Here is a 24397-nt window from a genome sequence, read left to right as displayed (position 1 = left end):
CAAGATATATTATCTTGTCATTTGATAACTAGATTTCAGTGTATAATAATCAGTGATTTACAGTATTAATCAGTCAATTTTGTTATCAGTTGTTTTTATTTGCAGCATATGTTATTTGTTTCTCTTGTCCAAACTAGTGATATCTCATCAAGTCATAAATTTTATGATAATGTTACTTTTTGTGATATTTGTTACTGAACTGCAGAGTACTGATCTGTGTATATATAATGGTTAGTGTTTCTGGATCTCATAGTATAGTTATTTTGTTCTTAAAATTTTATGTTCATAATTTCTACTCTATTGGAATATATTGCTTCTGAACTTCAGCATAATAATTGGAGAATTATGGTATCAGTCTGTTTTACTATATTTTTGAACTTTTGCCTCAGTATATCAAGTATTGATTACTTTTGATTCACAGATATTATGCATATGTTGTGAATTCGGAAACAAATGCAACTAGAAAAGCACTCGGAGAGCGCAGACCTCTGCTAAGAATCCTTTAAAAAAATCCAGGATCCAGAAGGTGATCCGGATCACCGTCAAAATTTAATGGATTGTTACTTGTGCCCAGTCTCACACCTGGGAAAAAATTTCAGAGCAATCCGTTCATAACTTTTTCCGTAATGTTGCAAACAGACAAACCAACCAACAAACAAACAAACAAACCAACGCTACTGAAAACAACCTCCTTGGCGGAGGTAATAAAAATTGTTGGGTTGCAAATAGTTTTTGTGTTTTGTTTTTTTTTTTTTTCTCAAATATTTCTTCGGACAAGTCAACTTCACATTCAGACAAGTAAATTTCCTTTCAACTTGCCTGACAGGACAAGTGGTTTCAAAAGTTAATGTAGAGCCCTGCAATGGTATAAATGTCTGTGCTTACAGTAATTGTTTACTGAATATTGGATATATGTGTAGATTTTGAAACAGTTTTTAACAGTATGCCATGGTGCAAAAAAGAAATAATAATAACAACAACAACAACAAAAAGAAAAGTAAGTGAAAATTCTCACTGACATTGGTGATCACAATAACAATAGCCAAAAAGATTAGAAAAAAAACATATAGGGACTTAAATAAAAATTTATTTTCATTATTCATATGACAAAATACTACTGATTTGATAAATAAATTAGACAACTGTGAAAAACATTCACTTGTGCAAATTTAGGCTATGAGAAAAAGAAATAGAATAGAGAAGACAAAATATATTTTAATATATTTTAACCAATATAACCTTAACTAACTTAACCTTAATTAACGTTTTCATTTGCGCCAGGCAAATGTTTCTGAATATAACTCATAAAAACATCATTATAGTTTCTACTCTTTCAATAACACTGTACTTTCTTTTTGGAAACACGTATCTGGGATTTGCATTTCAGTTAGATGCTTTTTCCTTATAATACTTCAGTCTGATGAAATCAGATTCAGTAGTTGGGACAGTTCAGGAGTTCATAGACATATCCAACTCTATCCACCTGTCGCCTGCTGGTCATTCTCCAGTAGTAGATATCTCGACAGAAGTAATATTGTCCTGAAATGAAACAAAAAATAGTGGAATTTTTGTTCAATTCATGACCTCTGAGTATGATTTCTAAAAACTGTACTTGAACGCATTTAAATGTAATTGAAATTTGATATTTAGATATTTTTTGCAAATGCATATCAAGTATTTTATTTCCAAGAAAAGCAACTTACCGTTATAGAGGAACACATCATGAACATCCACTGGGACCCCACTGAAGATTATGTCAGTGCGACGAGGGTATCCTTTATCTATCTGCTGAGTCTTCAGATCCAGCCTAAGAAAATAAACAAAGGTCAAAAACAGTGGAAATTAGCTCTACTTCTTATAGTTTATACAAAAGATAAGCAAGTCTTTAAAGTAAGAGAATCAGAAAATTTTGGATAGACTTATATTTACCTCCAATAATTATCCCCACTGAAAAGCAACACTTTGTTTTTTCCCCTCTGCAGTGCTCCTTCAACCTTCTTCAAGCTGACAGGCAAGTCAAGTTTCTCGATTCTGCGTGGTCCCAGTACGTCCTTTCCAGTGAACACCCAGAACTGAGTGTCTGAAACAGATGGAAAACCTCAGATGTAAATCTGATAAATTAAATAACTTGAAATGATTAATTATAGCTAATTATCTCAATCGGGTTTTACCTGCAAAGAAGTACATCTTATTAGCAAGACGGTCCTCAAAAGCAGTGTCGAGTTTAGCTGGCAGGGTAGGCCATCTCTCAGAGACCATGAAAGGGCCTTTGCGGTCCCTGTTACCATGGTTTGAGGACTTCCAGTAGTAACTAATAGGAATGAAAGATTAGTTCCTTTAATTTCCTGAGAGATCATGGATTAATATATAGGTTCATGAATAATATTGACAAAACATTTGAGTTTTGCTGTACTCATAATTATTTTATTAATTGAAGCTACACCTGCTCTAGTTCTCAAGCACCCCAAACAGACCTCAAAGACTCACAATTTGAACGGATCAGGTGCTCTTGTGATTATTTATTGGGAGGACTTGACCATAAATATTCACTATAATAATAAATCCTACTGTTGTATGAAGGTGGCTTATTCTTACCCATCTTTGAAGAAATGAAGCTCTCCCTGGATCTCTGTGATTGTGTCAAATTTGTCCACCGTGCAAGGATCGACTGAAGGTTCCACAGGTGTATACACAGATGGAGTTGTGGTGGATGGAGTAGTCTTCGGTGTTTTTTTAGTGGGTTTGGGAGTAGAAACTGGGGAAGATGTAGTGGTTGATGGCTTGGGTGGAGTAGGGTCTGTGCCTCTTTTGGGTCCTGAATAAGATAAAATATGTGAATATTATTAGGTACCGTACCATAATTTTTTTTATCATAATAGTTGTAGCTAGCATGCATTTTTGTAAGGTCAGGGTTATAAAAATGGATGAGTATCTAATATTCATGTACATTTACGTACCATAGAGATACTGGATGCCCTCAATGTCATCCTGATGCAGAGAGAAGTCCGCTATATATTTGTACATGGGGTACATCAGAGCATCCTGAATGTTGGAATGGTCCAGACCAAGAGCATGTCCAAATTCATGGGCTGCTACCAAGAACAGACTGTATCCTGTGAGAAGCAGAGGTATAGGTTCATAACAGTCCTAGATTTCTGCATATGTCTTAGCTGCAGTGAGTAAGAAATGTATTATTAGCTACACTGATACAAATTTTAAAGGCTAAATAATTACCCTTATCTGGGCAAAATCCCCATTTATTGTCCTTGTCATAGTTGCTGGTTGTGGCACACCATAGTTTTCCATCACTGCGGCCTTCACTTGTGCAGGAAGTATAGGTTTTCCCCTGGAAGCTGAAAGGAAACTGGCATGGCTCTCCCTCAGAGTTTCCACCGATTACAGCAGTATCTGTTGGCCAAAATGTATACACATGCATTTTATTTGTTAAAGAACATCAACAGTATGTTGTAGCACTTCCTTTGAGTAAGTTTGACCTAATGCCCGGCTTTAAAAATGCTAACACATAATAATTAAATTCTCTGATATGATAAAGTGAAATGGTGCATTGAAGGCTCTCACCTCGGTTAGGACAGAACCCATATTTTTTGTCCTGGTCAAAGTTGGATGTCGTAGCACACCAGCGATACCCATCACTACGTCCTTCAGTAGTACAACTGGTGTATGTTTCCCCCTCAAACACGAATGGAAAGACACAAGCTGCACCATCACTATTTCCATCATATGTGAACAGAACTGTGGAGAAAGAGAGAAAAGCTCAGTTACTTTTTCATCTCACATACACTGAAATGATGGTCAGATCTTACTATAGATGATGGAGAACTTACGCTCGCTAGGGCAGAAACCATATTTCCTATCTTTGTCAAAGTCAGCAGTCGTGGCACACCATGGCAGGCCATCTTCACGACCTTCACTGGTACAAGTGGAATACGACTTCCCCTCAAACCAGAAAGGGAAATGACACAAAGCACCCCCTGCATTGCCATAGTAGGTCTTGATTGCTGAAGGAAAAAAAGACACATTCACACTTACATGAAACTGTGACAATCAGCCCACACTCTCAAGGAAGATATGCACCTGTGGGTTTTTGGGTTTGAGTAAGTCGATAATCAAACCTCCAGAGGGCGCTGCAGTTCTATTCTCTGGCATTTGCATTGCATCACCACAATTCGACAAATATGGTTTGTAAATTGATTAAATATGATAAATCTATGTTTTTAAGTAAAAGACTCTTACCTGGTCCATTGCCAAGGGTCCAGTATTCATCATCATCAAAGTGAGCATCTCCCTGCAGCCCTTCACCTGGAGGATAAGCGTGTGCCAGTAGGCCATCCTTCCCATCAAATGGGTAGGGATCGCCATGATCTGCAATATACATATGCTATTTAAACAGTTTTCCCTTTTTGTTTTGTATTTGTATCACACAACTGCATAAGGTACAACACTAGACAGTTACCCCAGTGATAAGGCACTACTTAGGGAAATCTGGTTTGATTGTATTTATGCTTCATTCTTGAGTAGCTGGGAGATAGACTCATCTTATAATGATGAAAACTCACTCTTTTTTCCAAATGAGATCATGATATCAGCAGTGCCATCGTAGAGACGTGTGAAAGTTAGAGGTGTGACATCACTCCACACTTTGAAGGCTCTGGCAAAGGCATCGTCAGTAATAGAGGCATCCAAGTCTGGTGAGTAGTTCAGAATTCTACAAGAAAAATAATATAGAAAGTAACTGGTATTACAATCTGTAACTTTTGACCCAGTCTTGTAGCTGTATTGTCTGATGCTGAGTATTCTGGATATTCTGTTTGCAGAAGACTGTTTGCAAAGGCACATAAAAAAAAAAAAAAATAAATATATATATATATATATATATATATATATATATATATATATATATATATATATATATAATATTTAATCTAGGTGCTAAGTGTTTCATGTGTTAGCTTTTTATCTAATTAAATAAAATGGTTACCTGTATGAAATATCATTGCGATCCCACTTCAGGTCTCCTTCAAAGGTATTGTAGTTGCGGATGTCTGGCACACCACAGCGTGGCTTCTTTATGGCATCGATTGTCGGCTGATCCAGCTTGCCAGTCTCTTCCAGACCCAGCTGATTCTGCAGCCTCCTCAGAGCTTTGGAAGTAGACACTGCTCCCTGCTGTCCACTCTTTTCCAGAACCTCCATATAACCAAAGCGCTTCAGGTAGCTCTGGAGGCAAACAAAACAGAAAAAGGCAAACAATCAAGCTTACTTGAACACATGTATAATTTCCTCTGGTAATATATTTAAATATGCTACTTGATCACATACATATTGTGCATGTCTGGATTGTTACAGACAGACAAGAAGTATCCTTCGTGTAAAGTTAAATCATTTATTTACTACAGTGTTTAGCAGTGTTCTGTGTACATTTGTGTGAATCTAAAAAAAAATGAAGGATGACAAGCAATACTCACTTCAGCCAGTTCGATGTCTGTCATGTTTTTGATTACATCCCTGGGGAAGGTCACAAAGACGGATTTAATTGGGTGGCACCATGCACTTAAAGTGCAGGCTCCAAGAACCATAAACGCCAAGATACGTATTCTCATGGTGAGAGATTTCAGCCGCTGATTTGTAAAATAAAGCACAGCTGTCTGAAAGGCTGTCAAAGACTTTGAAGTTGAGCCTTCTTTAGTCTTTGTCTTCTGGCTGGTCTTACTCTCTGTCTAGCCTTGAAGTTCTGTGCCCAACATTTATAGTCTGATGAGACATAACTTACTCAACCTCAACCCCTTTATGCCACCCACTTCATCCACCCCACACCCACCAAAGAGTGTGTAGTGAATTTTTTTCTTTTCTTTTTTTAAATTCTCTAGTACTCATTCCAAGAAGGGGATTTCATGAAACATACTTAACTACACAATTAGAATATATAGAATAGATTTATTTTATCATTCCTGAACTTTTTTCGATACAAATTTAGATATTAATACATATTGTTTTTATTTTAATTTAATGTAATACTTATGTCATAATTACTATCTAAGCAAATTCTCATTAATATGATAATACGTTGAATTTCAGTTATTTTATATTATTTTAGAGAACAGGTGAAGGATGACCGTGGTGTTAAAGGATTAGATTAGATTAGATTAGATTAGATTAGATTAGATTAGATTAGATTAGATTAGATTAGATAGAACTTTATTGATCCCTTTGGGAGAGTTCCCTCAGGGAAATTAAGATTCCGACAGCATCATTACAAGATAAACAGAGAATAGAAAACAGAGAAAAAACTTCTAGATAAATTAAATTAAGTATTTACATATACAAATATAAAAAGAATAAGATATGGGGAAGAGAGGAGGGGGAGGAAAAAAAAGGGGCCAGCAGGAGAGATATTGCACTTTATATTGCGCATTATATTGCACATTGTCCAGTATTGCTTATTGTTAGACTAGGCTACTGCTCCTACCTATTGTAGGAGCAGTAGGAAATAGCATTACAAACAAAATGAACATCTGAGGCACTTTAAAACCTTTAAAGTTTAAACCTTTAAGTGTTTAAAACAAAACACTTGAGCTACCAGTAATGATTTTAGAGAAAACAAGGACGTCCTATTTTGATTGCAAAACCCAATATTTTTGTGCCACTTCTTGTTTATTTCCTCAAACCCATCATGGTCTTGAATACCTATAGAAAACAATATATGCAGTATTTTTATAATAAATTATTAATTTAATAGTATATTTTCTCTCAAACAACATCCATGTGCTTAGAAATATACTCAGAATGTAATATTTTTTCTCAGACGCAAATAAAGTTGAGCACACTTCATCGTAAGAAAATGAACAGATATTCAATAATCTTTGCTTTAGTTTTGTTTGATTTATGAAAATCCACAATGTACTTATATTTGATAGTAATGTCTTCCACCCAGAGACTCTGTAATTATATTATTTGTTTCCTATTCTTATAAATATTCTAATAAAAGAAAATTACTGCATGTTGAAATGTGGGAGCTAGATTAAATACAGAATAATACAAAGCGTTTCCCAGTTAATTATATCAGCCTTAGCAAGAGTCAGACTGGATAATATTGGATGTCATTTAACCACTAGGTTATGCATCACTGCTGCTCATTACATCACTATCCATTAGCAGACGAATATATTTATGCCAAGGTAGTATAAATGTGTATTGTAGGATTACAGCATAAGGTCAGTTTGGATCAAATGCAGTCCAAATTACTGCCACAAATTCCTTCAGTGCACATTTCAAAGCATGCTATGCATTAATCACACCTTTATTGTGCATGTGTTACTTCCACGTGTAAGTCCAAACCTTGTTTCTGTGTGTCTATGTTGGTTTGTGATTATGGAGAGTGGGGAGACTTTTTTCTTGTGATTTAAAAATATGAAATCTCATCTCATTATCTCTAGCTGCTTTATCCTGTTCTACAGGGTCGCAGGCAAGCTGGAGCCTATCCCAGCTGACTACGGGCGAAAGGCGGGGTACACCCTGGACAAGTCGCCAGGTCATCACAGGGCTGACACATAGACACAGACAACCATTCACACTCACATTCACACCTACGGTCAATTTAGAGTCACCAGTTAACCTAACCTGCATGTCTTTGGACTGTGGGGGAAACCGGAGCACCCGGAGGAAACCCACGCGGACACGGGGAGAACATGCAAACTCCACACAGAAAGGCCCTCGCCGACCACGGGGCTCGAACCCGGACCTTCTTGCTGTGAGGCGACAGCGCTGACCACTACACCACCGTGCCGCCCCAAATATGAAATAGTTTAAAATATTTTGCTAAAAATATGGGCATGTACTTGCATGAGGATTATGATTATTTCATTCCTTTTTGAGAATGGAACTGTTTAGTCGAGTCAGGTTTTGGGTAAACTGACATTTTTCTATAGCTGTACCAGCACTGTGTGTTCATATGTTACAATTTGTACAAGTTTTGATAATAAATAAAAATTAAACCTGTAGGCCTTGGTATTTTATTTTTGTTCCAGATCTCCCCATTATCTCCCAACATAATGTCCCATATCTCCCCTCAGTGTCTCATATCTCCCTGCAAAAAATAATGACAGAAAAAGTGAAGCCAGTTCATGTGACAAGCTGAGAAACTAATGTTGTGGCAAGAGGATATAGTAAATACTTTCTAATGTAATATGAATTTGATGCTATACCTGCAAAGAATTTCAGAAAATCTACAAAAGTTGAAAACTTGTCCCAAGTCGTCCTGCTCTCCCCTACCATGTTTGATGCTGCCTGTTTGTAACTATGGATTATGACTATGAATATTAGATTGGCCCTAATATAGAAGCCTTCCATCCTGCCTCTAGATACTGTACATTTCAATTACTTTTTTGTTTAATCTGTATAGCTTATATACTGAAGAAGAAGAAGAAGAAGGAGGCTTTATGTCACATGCACACTCAAACACAGTGAAATTTGTCCTCTGCATTTAACCCATCTGAAGCAGTGAACACACACACACACAAGTGAGCAAATGAGCACACATGCATACCCATAGCAGTGGACAGCTATGCTACAGTGCCCAGGGAGCAGTTGGGGGATAGGTGCCTTGCTCAAGGGCACTTCAGCCCAAGGCCACCCCATGTTAACCTAACTGCATGTCTTGATTCATCATTATGCCAAGATCCCTGGTGCCACCAAAAAGCTTTGGGATCCCTGGTTCAATTCTGTGCGGTTTTTCTGTGCATGTTCTTCCCATGTTTACTTGGGCTTCTTCAGGGTTTTCTAGTTTCTGCCCATATTCCAAAGAATTGCCAGTGGGTGGATTGGCTATGCTAACATTGTTGCCCCTAGGTATGAATGAGTGTGTAAGTGTATGCATGGTGACCTGCAATGGACTGGCACCCAATGTCCTGGTATAGTCTCTGGATTAAGTTAAGTTTGTTTGTCCAGAATCAAGTTACTGAAGATGAATGAATAAATGGTTTGGTGTTGATATTTGGATCTAAAGTTAGCAAGAAGAAGTAGTGTGTGTGTGGGGGGGGGGGGTTGCTTGCTAAAACAATAAAATTTTTGGTATTTATATTTATGGTGGATTATATTTCAGTGAAGGCATCTAGAAATTATCTGAACTTGAATAGATAATAAAAAATAAACCTATCACATCTACTGTACATTATTAACAAACACTGAATCACCATGGCCTCTGACTTTCAAACCATGATATTAAACCTGTGATATGTCTTCAATAATAGTACTATGTCTGGCACAATAGTATTGCACTGAGGGTGAAATCAACAAAGCTGACTGTATTCATGATGAGGTAAGTCTGTATATTATGTATGTGTTCAGGGAATAGCAGGGAGTGACATACTAAAGCAGGATGTTGACCAAGATCCGGCTACCACATTTAAATATACAGCTAGAAAATTGTCTAAATGTTGCTTTTTCCTCAATGTGGACATATCTAACCACATCAACCGGATCTTCTGATTGCGACAACCTTTCTAAATAACCATGTTTCATGCATCACTGCTACTCTGGTGTGCACTAGTTTAATTAGGAATAGAGCTTAAAAAGAGCTTGAATTGTAAAGCTTTTGGACCAAAAGGTTGATGGTTTGATTCCCTGGACCAGCAGGAATGGCTGAAGTGCCCTTGAGCAAGGCACCTAACCCTCAACTGCTCCCTGGGCTGCCCACTGCTGTGGGTATGTCAGAGTCCTGTTATACATCATGTTGGATAAGAGTGTCTGCTAAATGCCTATAATGTAATATAATAAAAAGGATGCATTATATTGATGACACCGTGCATTTCCAAATATATAATATGTACATGTTTTATACTCAGGAAAGCCAGATGCACTGAGCTATGTGGGTTTTTCCCCCTGCTATAATAATATAAACACCTAAAGCCATGTACAACCAAGACAGAAACTCAAATATACTATCATGTATATATCATGCAGAAAATTGCAATATGGTGTTAACAACATACAGTGGTGCTTGAAAGTTTGTGAACCCTTTAGAATTTTCTATATTTCTGCATAAATATGACCTAAAACAACATCAGATTTTCACACAAGTTCTAAAAGTAGATAAAGAGAACCCAGTTAAACAAATGAGACAAAAATATTATACTTGGTCATTTATTTATTGAGGAAAATGATCCAACATTGCATATCTGTGAGTGGCAAAAGTATGTGAACCTCTAGGATTAACAGTTAATTTGAAGGTGAAATTCAAGTCAGGTGTTTTCAATCAATGGGATGACAATCAGGTGTGAGTGGGCACCCTGTTTTATTTAAAGAACAGGGATCTATCAAAGTCTGATCTTCAAAACACATGTTTGTGGAAGTGTATCATGGCACGAACAAAGGAGATTTCTGAGGACCTCAGAAAAAGCATTGTTGATGCTCATCAGGCTGGAAAAGGTTACAAAACCATCTCTAAAGGGTTTGCATTCCACCAATCCACAGTCAGACAGATTGTGTACAAATGGAGGAAATTCAAGACCATTGTTACCCTCCCCAGGAGTGGCCGACCAACAAAGATCACTCCAAGAGCAAGGCGTATAATAGTTGGCGAGGTCACAAAGGACCCCAGGGTAACTTCTAAGCAACTGAAGGCCTCTCTCACATTGGCTAATGTTAATGTTCATGAGTCCACCATCAGGAGAACACTGAACAACACTGGTGTGCATGGCTGGGTTGCAAGGAGAAAGCCACTGCTCTCCAAAAAGAACATTGCTGCTCGTCTGCAGTTTGCTAAAGATCATGTGGACAAGCCAGAAGGCTATTGGAAAAATGTTTTGTGGACGGATGAGACCAAAATAGAACTTTTTGGTTTAAATGAGAAGCATTATGTTTGGAGAAAGGAAAACACTGCATTCCAGCATAAGAACCTTATCCTATCAGTGAAACATGGTGGTGGTAGTATCATGGTTTGGGCCTGTTTTGCTGCATCTGGGCCAGGACGGCTTGCCATCATTGATGGAAAAATGAATTTTGAATTATACCAGTGAATTCCAAAGGAAAATGTCAGGACATCTGTCCATGAACTGAATCTCAAGAGAAGGTGGGTCATGCAGCAAGACAACAACCCTAAGCACACAAGTCGTTCTACCAAAGAATAGTTAAAGAAGAATAAAGTTAATGGTTTGGAATGGCCAAGTCAAAGTCCTGACCTTAATCCAATGGAAATGTTGTGGAAGGACCTGAAGCGAGCAGTTCATGTGAGGAAACCCACCAACATCCCAGAGTTGAAGCTGTTCTGTACGGAGGAATGGGCTAAAATTCCTCCAAGCCGGTGTGCAGGACTGATCAACAGTTACCGGAAACATTTAGTTGCAGTTATTGCTGCACAAGCGGGTCACACCAGATACTGAAAGCAAAGGTTCACATACTTTTGACACTCACAGATATGTAATATTGGATCATTTTCCTCAATAAATAAATGACCAAGTATAATATTTTTGTCTCATTTGTTTAACTGGGTTCTCTTTATCTACTTTTAGGACTTGTGTGAAAATCTGATGATGTTTAGGTCATATTTATGCAGAAATATAGAAAATTCTAAAGGGTTCACAAACTTTCAAGCACCACTGTACCTATAGCATTATAATCTAACTTACAGTGAAATGCCTCCTATTAATGTTTCAGATGTTTAACTGACATCAAAAATATATCCTGAAAATTTTAATATAAAATGACAAACAAACTGGAATGTGACTGGGGATGAGTGATATGGGTTTCCAGAGGTAGACATGACTCTCAAAGGAGAAACTGGTACATTCACAATGAAAAAAGATGACACTGAGAATCCTTATGAGTTCTTTGCTTTACACTGCTAGGGGAATGCTCAAAAGATTCAAAGTGTTTCCCTGACAGAAAGAAATAAAGCCCCTTTAGGAACCAAACCTTTGTTCAGAATGGAGTGGCTTCCAAGCATTACCCATATCTACAAACAGAGAACCTGTGTATCAATATGTATGAGGGTAAAGGTGTGTTTTTCTAAGGAAGTGCAGTGTTTGTATTCTCTTTTGCTTTGCTAAAGCTACTAGCAGTCAAGAAAGCACATACTGTACCATAACAGCACAACCAGTATTAATCTCACCATTGATTTTTCCCTTTATTTTGCTTCACGGGAAGTCAAAATAATGATGATGCATTGTTGTATTGTGACTGATTTTATATATATATATATATATATATATATATATATATATATATATATATATATATATATATATATAAAATGTGTGTGTGTCTTGTAAAAGTATTCATCCCCCTTCATGTTTATCCTGTTTTGTTGTATTACAAGCTGGAATTAAAACGGATTTTTGGATGGTTAGCACCATTTGATTTACACAACATGCCTACAACTTCTATTGTTTTATTGTGACACAAACAATATCCATCCATTCATTATCTGCAACCCCATATCCTGTTCTACAGGGTAGCAGGCAAGCTAGAGCCTATCCCAGCTGACTTTGGGTGAGAGGCGGGGTACACCCTGGACAAGTCTCCAGGTTATCGCAGGGCTGATACAGACAAACAACCATTCACACTCACATTCACACCTACAGTCAATTTAGAGCCACCAATTAACCTAACCTTCATGTCTTTGGACTGTGGGGGAAACCGGAGCACCCAGAGGAAACCCACGCGGACATGGAGAGAACATGCAAACTCCACATAGAAAGGCCCTCGCCAGCCACTGGGCTCGAACCCAGGACCTTCTTGCTGTGAGATCACCCCCTTTTGTATGAAAACCCTAAACAAGAGCTGGTCCAACCAATTCACTTCATAAGCCACATAATTAGTTGATTAAGATCCACCTGTGTACAATCAAAGTGTCACATGATCTGTCACATGATGTCTGTATAAATCAACTTTTTTTGGAAGGACCCTGACTCTGCAACACTACTAAGCAAGCAATATGCGAACCAAGGAGCACTCCAAACAGGTCAGAGACAAAGTTGTGAAGAAGTATAGATCAGGGTTGGGTTATAAAAAATATCCGAAACTTTGAATATACTAGGGAGTACCATTAAATCCATTACAGCAAAATGGAAAGAATATGTCACCACTACAAACCTGACAAGAGAAGGCTGCCCACCAAAACTCACAAATCAGCATAATCAGATCTGTGTGATCTTTGTAATCAGAGATGCAACAAAGACTCCAAACACTGAAGGAGCTGCAAAGATCCACAAAGGAGATGGGAGTGTCTATCCATAGGACTACTGTAAGCCGTACATTCCACAGAGAAGGGCTTTATAGAAGAGTGGCCAGAAAAAAAAGCCATTGCTTCAGAATACACGTCTGGAATTTGCCCAACCCCATGTGGCAGACTCCACAAACACATGGAAGAAGATTCTCTGGGCAAATGAGACTAAAATTGATCTGTTTGTCCATCATGGGAAATGCCATGTGTGGCGCAAACCCAACACCCTGAGAACACCATTCCTATAGTGAAGAATGGTGGTGGTAGCATCATGCTGTGGGGATATTTTTCATCTGCAGGGAGAAGAAAGCTGGTCAGGACTGAAGAAAAGATGGATGGCACTAAATACAGGGCAGTTCTGGAGGAAAACCTGTTTGAGTCAGCCAGAGGTTTGAGACTGGGATGAAGGTTCACGTTCCAGCAGAACAATGACCCTAAACATACTGCTAAAGTTATACTGGAGTGGTTTAAAGGAAAACATTTAAATGTCTTGGAATGGCCTAATCAAAGTCCAGGCCTCAATCCAATTGAGAATCTGTAGTATAGCTTGAAGATTGCTGTACACCAACACAACCCATCTAACTTGAAGGAGCTGGAGCAGTTTTGCCTTGATGAATGGGAAAAAATCCCCGTGGCTAGATGTGCTAAGCTAATAGAGACGTAACCCAAGAGACCTGCAGCTGTAAGTGCAGCAAAAGGTGGCTCTACAAAGTATTGTGTGTGTGTGTGTGTGTGTGTGTGTGTGTGTGTGTGTGTGTGTGTGTGTGTGTGAATTTAAATATCTGCACATATTCCAAGGTGTGAAAAGCTGATGAATGTAGAGAGAAGTCAAAAAGATTACAAGTATATTATAACAATGGAGCAGGTCCATAGATTTTCAAATGAACCATGAATACTTTGTTATTCAACCATACAAATGTCATCATAGCTTTGAAGTGGAACGTGGGTTCCTTGACAGAAATATCCCTATAAAATGCTTTTAAAACAAGACTATTCAAATCCAATGTCTGCCATTTAAAGTAACAGCACAAAGACTTGGTTATAATTATTGCAACACACCCTTTCTTAAGCCACTTCCAGACACTGACAAAGATTATAAAATCATTGGGTTATAACACAGGAAACTTAGCTCATGGTTTTCTGACTTGCTTGGCATTTTTATTGTGGTAAGGCTAAATAAATCATGTATTAATGTTTGTAAACAAAGTCATTACATAAGGAATTATGAGTTTTTTACTGTGAAAATATAATATATACACTAATTTCAGCTTAGGCTATTTAGACACAACCATATATATATCTTGATCTATTTTTACCTTAGACATTTCTAAATCCCAAAGAAAACACCAACATCTGCCACTGTTTAAGCTTGGCGTCAAATACTTAATGAAATTGGCTCTGAGGCTGTACCGGATGGCACCATGTTTTTGTTTCTCTGCTCCAAAAAGCCTGACTCTGCTGTAAACAAATTTTCTCACATCTTTATTTGATAACGATAATATTCGCCCCCTCATTTGACAGCAGCAGTTTACATGACTTATGTAAACATGCAAAGTATACTACATGAGGGCAGGGTATTGGTTTGCTGGATTTTACACATTTTAAGTGAGATAATCCATGGACAGCATGGTTTAACTGCTGTTTGCTTACAAAATAGATATTCTGGTGGTTTATTGGATTTATGTTGGCTATGAGCCTCAAGAGTTTATCTATGCAGTTCAGCTCTAGAATTTCAGTCCTGAAAAAAGAGAGTAGTGAGAGGAAAAGATATTGCCTAGAGCTTTGTTTCTTTAAAAACCACAGTTTCAAGCATTAAAAATTATGCTTTAAACACTGCAGGCAGAGAAGTTGGGCCATAAAAGAACCACACAGCAGAATATGCCCTACCCTTTCAGCCCAAATCTCATTTAGCCAAAATCCCACTAAGATCCTGAATGCACACAAACACTTGGCTAAAACTCACAAGTAAGTATCAGACAAGGAAAAAAGTATTCCCATAAGACTTTATATTATGCTTGGTACATTGGTTTGTATAAAATATTTAATGGCTGTGTAAATATCTACAGATGCAAAAGTAATTTTCTATGGCATAACTTAGCAATAATAAATGGTCATAATGATATTAAAGGGAAGGTTGCATCTATGCCCACATTTAAAACAGTTTAGTCTTTTTTTTTTGTTTCTATGTGACATTATGCCCTTGAATTTAAGGATTAAAATAGATTTACTGGGATTTTTTAGATATACATACATATCCTTTCTCCTTTTGAAATTGAATAAATGTTTTGTCTACATTGTTTCTAAACATAGTTAGTGAAAATCCCTTCCTTTTATATTCTGTGTTTACATGACATATGTGTAGTCCTGTTTAACACAAGACAAATGTTAGGGGATTTTTTTCCACAAAAACAGAATTAAAACCACATATGACAAGCACAAGTACGATACAGGACTTTTCCCTGACATAGGCTTATGCCAAGTGGAGAGAAATGCACAGCCACAGCTTTTTTTGTACAGCTGTCTCATATGTGTGGTTGGCATATGTGACCACTATGTAGAAATTTGCTGAATATAGGACCACAGGGTTCTAATGAACTGCAGTCACAGAGAGGGAGGGTGTATGCATTTCTTTAACAGCCACTACCTGGAAGCTAAGCATGCTGTTTTACTGACAGTCTTTCAAATAAAGCACATGTGACTAAGTGGCTGTGTGCACAGGTGCTCATCTATTTGTACTTACAAAAAAGTACTAAAGAAAAGCATTATTATTTTATTAGTCCCCCAAATCCCTCTGGCTGCTTTTGACCAAATATAAAATCGCACACGTGTAAAATCACTCTGTCATCCTTTTTCATCATCAAATGGAAATCCAAAAATCTTTCAATGCAAAAAGAGATAATGTTGTCCTATATAAGCCATTTATCGGGAATAAAATATAACTATAGGCTATTAAAAGTTGAGTACAACCATGGCCATGAACTTGGTAAAACTGAAAATTATCCAGAAAAGCATGCTGCCTTCCTCACAGTGGGGAAGATGGTAGAGGAAAGCAATGTCTCAAAACCAACTGTTAGATATATCGAGATCATTTGGAAGGGTTGCAGGAAAGAAGTGCCTCATCAGGCCATCCCACAAAATGCAGCACCTAACCTTTGCCAAGAGTCATTGGAACAGAATGAAGACTCTCCTTTTGCCAAGGAGTTTGTGTAGGTGAATGGCCAGTTAGCCAACTCTGTAATTTTGTGGGATAAATCTGGGATTAGGAAATCTGGGATAGGTTCCTTTTAACCTGGAAAGGCTATTCAGTATTATGTGGAAAGCCAATTTTTGTTGTTGCTTTTTGCTGGCTACACAACCTTCAACAGAACTGATTCACTGCATCCTGTTGTGGCCATGTTGGCAGTGAAATCCACTCCAACAGTTGGAATGCGCATGAATGGAAGTGCAGATTTTCTGCTTTAACTATGACCAGTATAGCAGAAAAAATAAGGTCTAGGCAGAACTCAACAACATGAGGCAGGCAAATAGTCAGGCAATCAATAACACAGAGAGTTTGGATTGTTTAAAAGGACTAATGTGATTGCAAACAGTTGAATTCTGTCAGTAATAAGGTCACTGTGAGTTTGACTAGAAGACGCAGTAATGTTGTGGGCTGATGATGATGGGAGCTGTTTTCTGCAATCTCAGGAGTTGCTGACACAGAAGTGGCAACAAAGTTACACAGTGAAACAAAATAAACAATAAAAGAGATAATTGCAAAGTGAAACCGTTACAGTGTCTTGTAAAAGTATTCATCCCCCTTTGTGTTTGTCCTGTTTTGTCACATTAAAAAATGGAATTAAAATGAATTTTTGGGGAGTTAGCACCATTTGATTTACACCACATGCCTACAGCTTTAAATGTGCAAATTGTTGTTTTAATGTGACACAAACAATAATTAAGATGAAAAAACAGAAATCTGGAGTGTGGATAGGTATTCACCTCCCAAGTGAATACTTTGTAGAGCCACCTTTTGCTGCAATTACAGCTGCAAGTCTCTTGGGGTATGTCTCTATTAGCTTAGCACATCTAGCCACTGGGATTTTTGCCCATTCCTCAAGGCAAAACTGCTCCAACTCCTTCAAGTTAGATGGGTTGTTTTGATGTACAGCAATCTTCAAGTTATGCCAAAGATTCTCAATTGGAATGAGGCCTGGGCTTTGATTAGGCCATTCCAAGACATTTAAATGTTTTCCTTTAAACCACTCCAGTGTAACTTTAGCAGTATGTTTAGGGTCATTGTTCTGCTGGAACGTGAACCTTCATCCCAGTCTCAAACCTCTGGCTGACTCAAACAGGTTTTCCTCCAGAACTGCCCTGTGCCATCCATCTTTCCTTCAGTCCTGACCAGCTTTCCTGTCCCTGCAGATGAAAAACATCCCTACAGCATGATGCTACCACCACCATTCTTCACTATAGGAATGGTGTTCTCAGGGTGTTGGGCTTGCGCCACACATGGCATTTCCCATGGTGGACAAACAGATCAATTTTAGTCTCATTTGACCAGAGAATCATCTTCCATGTGTTTGCGGAATCTGCCACATGCTACTGGGCAAACTCCAAATGTGTTTTCTTAAGCAATGGTTTTTTTCTGGCCACTCTTCCATAAAGCCCCTCTCTGTACAGCTTAAAGTGGTCCTATGGACAGATACTCTCATCTCCGCTGTGGATTTTGCAGCTCCTACAGTGTTATTTTTGGTGTCTTTGTTGCATCTCTGATTAATGCCCTCCTTGTCTGGTCTGTGAGTTTTGGTGGGCAGCCTTCTCTTGTCAGGTTTGTAGTGGTGACATATTCTTTCCATTTTGCTGTAATGGATTTAATGGTGCTCCGTGGGATATTCAAAGTTTGGGATATTTTTTTATAACCCAACCCTGATCCATACTTCTTCACAACTTTTCTCTGACATGTTTGGAGTGCTCCTTGGTTTTCATGTTGCTTGCTTAGTAGTGTTGCAGAATCAGGGCCCTTCCAGAACAGGTTGATTTATACAGACATCATGTGACAGATCATGTGACACTTTGATTGTACACAGGTGGATCTTAATCAACTAATTATGTGACTTATGAAGTTAATTGGTTGGATCAACTCTAATTTAGGGGTTTCATACGAAAGGGGGTGAATACCTATGCACACTCCAGATTTCTGTTTTTTCATCTTAATTATTGTTTGTGTCACAATAAAACAACAATTTTCACATTTAAAGTGGTAGGCATGTTGTGTATATCAAATGGTGATAACTCTCCAAAAATTAATTTTATTTCCATCTTGTAATGCAACAAAACCATATAAACACCAATGAATTCTTTTGCAAAACACTGTATGTGCATTTCATTTCTATATAATGAAATTAAAACTAGTGTGAAGTTTAAGTGTTTGGTTAACTCAACCTTGGTATGCCATAAGTTTTGACTCACAAGTCAAGATCTAAAGAAGGTATGTCAAAAATTATGGTGATAAGTGCATAAATAATTGACGATGACACGTTCCACATGTTTCAAATGTAGCTGTGTATATTTTTTGGGTGGGGGATGGGGGCAAGAGAATAATATTACATGCCTCCCACATATCCCATTTTTATTTATCACAGTTTATTATTCCTGAAATATCCTGGTTCTTCATATTTGCAAATCATTTCACGGAGGCCAGACTGGGCTTTGTGTTGTTTCTCCAAATTCTCTTTGTGCTTTATTTTGTTATTTTAAAATGTTTGTTCATTTTTAAATTGTTTTTAATTTACTCTTTTTTGCTCTCACCAACCCTCAACACATTCCTCCTCTCCCTGAAGCATTAAAGGATTTCTGCAGACAACTCTGCTTTGCAAATAGGATAGACTTTAAAGATAATGGCAGTCTTTTTTCCTGAATGGAAATGTGGAAATGTTGATAGTGGACATGACATCACCAAATTTTAAGGCTGCTGTAGCACCTGTTCCAAGATATACTGTAGCTTTTCAGTGTTCAGTATCACCTTATTTTCTGTAACATGTAACATTCTGTAACATATTTGACTGCTTGAAAATGACATTAACATAAATAACACTTAAACTAAAATAAACCACTTTGTCTGATGACTTTGGGAGAAATTAGTCAAAGCGCTTGTGTTGATGTGACTCAGGTGACTATGTAGTCTGGCCTGTAAGAAGTTCTGCAAAAATATTTTCATATCACACATGTCTATATGTTCGGGGGTGTGTGTGTGTGTGTGTGTGTGTGTGTATAAAAAGCAACACTTCCTGTCCCTCCAAAGTAATTTTAAAATAACATCTAGGTGAAAGGGAACAAAGTGCATGCTTCCCATGCTGTTTACCAGCTATCACTTGAAGACCTTTTTAAATTCTGTTTTCTCTGTGTGTGGTGGATGGACCTTTCAGATCTCCAGTCTTGTACTAATATAGTTAGAGATTATCTCAAATGCACTGTAAAACTGAATTTTTAAGGCCATGGGCTTCTAAGCAATCCTGTGTACCAACTAGGATAGCTGTATGAATTGATGCACTATTCATACATTAGAAAGTATGAGACCTGGGATTTATACAGTTCAAGCTGCCCATTCTGTGACTTTAATATACACTATATAACCAAAAGAGGCAGCACGGTGGTGTAGTGGTTAGCGCTGTCGCCTCACAGCAAGAAGGTCCGGGTTCGAGCCCCGTGGCCGACGAGGGCCTTTCTGTGCGGAGTTTGCATGTTCTCCCCGTATCCGCGTGGGTTTCCTCCAGGTGCTCCGGTTTCCCCCACAGTCCAAAGACATGCAGGTTAGGTTAACTGGTGACTGGTAACTGGTCAGCCCTGTGATGACCTGGCGACTTGTCCAGGGTGTACCCCACCTTTCGCCCGTAGTCAGCTGGGATAGGCTCCAGCTTGCCTGCGACCCTGTAGAAGGATAAAGCGGCTAGAGATAATGAGAATGAGATGAACCAAAAGATTATGGACCCCTCAAACTGTTGCCACAAAGTTGGAGGTGCACAATTATATCGGACATCCATGAAGACATGGTTTGCCAAGGTTGGAGTGGAAGAACTCGAGTGGCTTGCACAGAGCCCTGACCTCAACCCCACTGAACACCTTTAGAATGAACCTTTTTTTTTTTTTAAAGATTTTTTTGGGGCTTCTTCACCCCCCATTGGACAGGACAGTGCAGAGACAGGACAGGAAATGATTGGGAGAGAGAGACGGGGAGGGATCGGGAAACGACCCCGGGTCGGAACCAAACCCAGGTCCCCGGACCCACGGCACGGCACCCCAGCCACCCGAGCTACGATGCCCCCTAGAATGAACCTTAATGCCAACTGTATCCCAGACCTCCTCACCTGACATGAAGTCAAGTCAATTTATTTGTACAGCTCTTTTAACAATATAAATTGTCGCAAGGGAGCTTCACAGAAAAATAAAGACCTTAAACATATGAACTAATAATTTTATCCCTAATAAATTTATTTATCACTTATGAGCAAGCCTAAGGTGACAGTGGCAAGGAAAACCTCCCTCAGATGACATGAGGAAGAAACCTTAAGAGGAGCCCATCTTCATTTGGGTGATAACAGATAGGGTGATTATAAATAACTTGCTTTTATAGGTGTGAACTATATAGTCACAAAGTGAAATTGTGTAATCAGGAAATTCATTATAGTTTTAGCATGAATATTTTGTTGAAGTTATCAATTGTTAATTGATGGTGACAAGACTGTTCATGACAACTGAAGTCCTAAAGTTATTATGGCAATTGTAGTCCTCACCCATTATATCAAAACTATAAGTGTCCAGAGCCATCTTCTAAGTGTATCTTTAGACTGTCTATATGGGGCCATCCTCCACAGGAGCAATCTGATGGATCAAGCAGGTCCAAAGAGCAGGAGAGGCCAGCATGGCTGGTGTCTCAGCATTGATGTGTAACTCAACAGAGAGAGAGAGAGAGAGAGAGAGAGAGAGAGAGAGAGAAAACATAGGTTGTTAGGTATGCTTGTTCTCACCTAATGTTTAAGAACAGTAGACATTGTGCACCGAGTGCAAGCAGGGGCTCTAGCAAGATTAACTATGACAGCATAACTAAAAGGGAGAACCAGAAGGTAACACAGACATGAGGGCATCCTGGGACATAAAGCGGCCAGCTACTCCACTGTCAACAAACCTGAGTGAATGCGTGAGAATGTGTATGGGGGGGCTAGCATCCATACATTCCTGTTTATCAAAACACTCTATGCCCGAGAACCCTCCAGATCTGCTACTTTACTTAATACAAAACTATTAACAAAAGGCTTGACCAAACAAATATGTTTTTGAGCCTAGACTTAAACACTGAGACTGTATCAGAGTCCTGAACATTACTTAGAAGGCTGTTCCATAATTGTGGTGCTTTGTAAGAAAAAGCTCTGCCCCATGATGTAGCCTTCACTATTTGAGGTATCAAAAAATAGCCTCCATCTTTTGATCTAAGTAGATGTGACAGGTCATAAAAGACCAGAGGTTCACTCAGGTACTGTGGTGTGAGACCATTCAGTGCTTTATAGGTCAATAACAGTATTTTATAATCAATGTGAAATCACTAAATCACTAATGCTTTTGGGCTGAATGGCTAAATTCCTTCAGCAACACTCTAAAATCTAGTGGAAATCATTCCCAGAAGAGTGAAGGCTATTATAACGGAAAACAGAGGGACTAAATAAGGAATGGTATGTTCAACAAGCACATATGGGTATGCTGGTCAGGTGTCCACATACTTTTAGCCGTATAGGTGTTTTTTTTTTTTTTAATTTGCAATGAGGTCAGTGCAGTTCAAACATTCTGACTTCATATTTTTGTAGTTGTATGCAATATTTTGGTATAAAACAGCTTACATATAAATAACCTACTGGCAACATTAGCTTATTTGTTTACATATATCAGATATAGACCCCTTCGCATGTTTGTAAACAAACTGACCGTTGCCAGGATGCGCGCGCAGCCTGGACCCAGAAACAATGGCGCTGCCCATAGACCGGCATTATGAGCTGTCAGATTATGCAAAACAATTGTCGTTACAAGATCGAGAATGCTACATAAATAAGTTAACTCTAACAAGTGGGCATCGCCTACCGGATTCGCATTTAATAAAAAAGAGTGGACGGACGATGTTACTAAGTTCCCTGGTATACAATGGCCAGATATATACTCGTACCTTATTGACAAGACTTCCGTGTACACCCACGAAAAACTTCGTGCCTACAAGTCTTTAGATGCATATGTTATGTTTAGATGCATATGCATATGTTATGTGCGGGCATGTACAACTTGATTAACAATGGGACATTCATATTCAATTTGTTTTAATCAAATTATGCCAGTGATATGATGGCAATGTGGCTTTAGCTACAACAGCAAATACCAACACTAAACAGCAATTTGCAGGAGGTAATGGCATGAAAGGAATGATAGTGTAAAGAGTGCAGCTAAGAGAAATCAGAGCTGCGTAAAAAGCGAGAGGCAGAGACCAGAAATGAAACTGAACGGGACGGGAGCTAGGTTAGAGCAGTCAGCGTAAGTTGGCATTTAGAGTGAGGGCACACAATTTTACCTTTCCATCCTTGCTTTAAAATTGTGATTTTCGGCATACACAAATAATGATGGCACAAAATCTGGACTGCTTGAGTCAAGCGAGACCTCTCCTACAAACAAAACTGCATGCAAAGCTAAGTTAACATGCTAACAATATTCATTACATTGTGTAACTATGACCCAGCTAATCAGACAAACGTTACCAAAGTATTTTGCTACATCAATAAACGAAGACTAGAAAGAATAAAAAAGAAAGATTGAATAAATAGCCTGATCTTACCTGTGATGAAGTGGGCGCTGCAAACCCGCGCATTTTTGATGGTGCTTTCATCCCAGTCTACACGTTTGATGGCTTGTAGCCATAGACGTCGGCGATTTTTTTGGAATGGGTGAGATCCTGCTGGAATTCTGTACATTTTAACCCCATCGCTGCTACGATTCTGACACCCGACAACACAACAACTAGGCATTTCTGAGTCTTTTTTGGGTCCAGGCTGCGCGCGCAATTTCCGCTTACGTATGAATGACGTTTACTGCGAAGGGGTCTATACACTGATCAGCCATAACATAACCTGCTTAATAATGTGTAGATGCCCCTTGTAACACCAAAACAGCTCTGACACATTGAGACATGGACTCCACAGGACTTCTGAAGCTGTACTGTGGTATCTGGTACCAAGAAATTAGCAGCAGATCCTTTAAGTCCTGTAAGTTGTGAGGTGGGTCCTCCATGGATTCGACATGTTTGCCCAGTACATCCCACAGATGCTCAATCGAATTGAGATCTGGGGAATTTGGAGGCCAGTCAACACCTTGAACTCTTTGTCATGTTCCTCAAACTGTTCCTGAACAATTTTTGCAGCGTGGCAGGGTGCATTTTCCTGCTGAAAGAGGCCACTGCTATTAGGAAATACTGTTGCCATGAAGGGGTATATTTGGTCTGCACAATGTTTATGTAGGTCAGGGGTGTCAAACCTGATCCATAAAGGGCCTTGTGGCTGCAGGTTTTCATTCCAGCCATGCAGCAGCACACCTGACTTGGCTCATTCAATCAACTGAACTGTCTTCACACAGTCAAATACTTGCAGCCACACCCACCCTTGATTAAAGGGTGGGTGTGTCAGTTGATTGAATAAGCCAAATCAGGGTGCTGCTGCATGGCTGGAATGAAAACCTGCAGCCACACGGCCCTTTATGGATCAGGTTTGACACCCCTGATGTAGGTGGTACATGTCAAAGTAATGTCCACATGAATGCCAGCACCCAAGGTTTCCCAGCAGAACATTGCCCAGACCATAACACTGCTCCTGCCGACTTGCCTTCTTCACATAGTGCATCCTGGTGTAACCGGCATCTTTCGGTAGGTTGTCCTCCTGCAGCCACCGTAGGTCTGCACCTAGCTGACACACCCCCAGGTAGCAGGTCAGTGGCTATTCATTCATGATTAGCATTACATCTATAAAACTGCACTCACCGGCAGGTCACACACAAGCCTTGGTTTTTTGCATTTCTGCTTTGGTCCTCACTACTTTCACTGGAGGTATGTGTTATATCTGTGTACTTTAGCTAGCATGTATCTATCTGTGATCA

The 24397-nt window shown here is 38.8% G+C and overlaps 1 protein-coding gene across 1 annotated transcript; it reads right to left on the bottom strand.

Moving 5' to 3' along the window:
- Positions 1-77: 77 nt before the first annotated feature.
- On the bottom strand, positions 78-5758 carry LOC132893163 (matrix metalloproteinase-9-like). The gene is made up of 13 exons (XM_060932011.1): positions 5487-5758; positions 5000-5238; positions 4578-4726; positions 4255-4383; positions 3846-4019; positions 3580-3753; positions 3235-3408; positions 2958-3113; positions 2596-2815; positions 2172-2311; positions 1930-2080; positions 1704-1807; positions 78-1539 (listed from the first exon to the last, which is right to left on the bottom strand). Exons 1-13 carry the CDS (start codon positions 5619-5621, stop codon positions 1433-1435), a joined length of 2052 nt encoding a protein of 683 aa, XP_060787994.1. The 5' UTR covers positions 5622-5758; the 3' UTR covers positions 78-1432.
- Positions 5759-24397: the final 18639 nt, after the last annotated feature.

Source organism: Neoarius graeffei, chromosome 10, assembly GCF_027579695.1.
Source record: "Neoarius graeffei isolate fNeoGra1 chromosome 10, fNeoGra1.pri, whole genome shotgun sequence".
NCBI lineage: Eukaryota > Metazoa > Chordata > Actinopteri > Siluriformes > Ariidae > Neoarius > Neoarius graeffei.
Note: the sequence above shows the minus strand (reverse complement) of the source record. Positions and strands in the feature narration are given on the sequence as shown.

What these genes read in the sequence shown, in the direction of transcription:
- LOC132893163 (XM_060932011.1), bottom strand. Translation starts at nt 5,621, where the DNA reads ATGAGAATACGTATCTTGGCGTTTATGGTTCTTGGAGCCTGCACTTTA. An exon ending in CGCAATGATATTTCATACAG is followed by an intron (nt 4,727 to 4,999) that starts GTAACCATTTTA and finishes TTTTTCTTGTAG; the next exon opens with AATTCTGAACTACTCACCAG. An exon ending in GACCCTTGGCAATGGACCAG is followed by an intron (nt 4,020 to 4,254) that starts GTAAGAGTCTTT and finishes TTTTTCCTTCAG; the next exon opens with CAATCAAGACCTACTATGGC.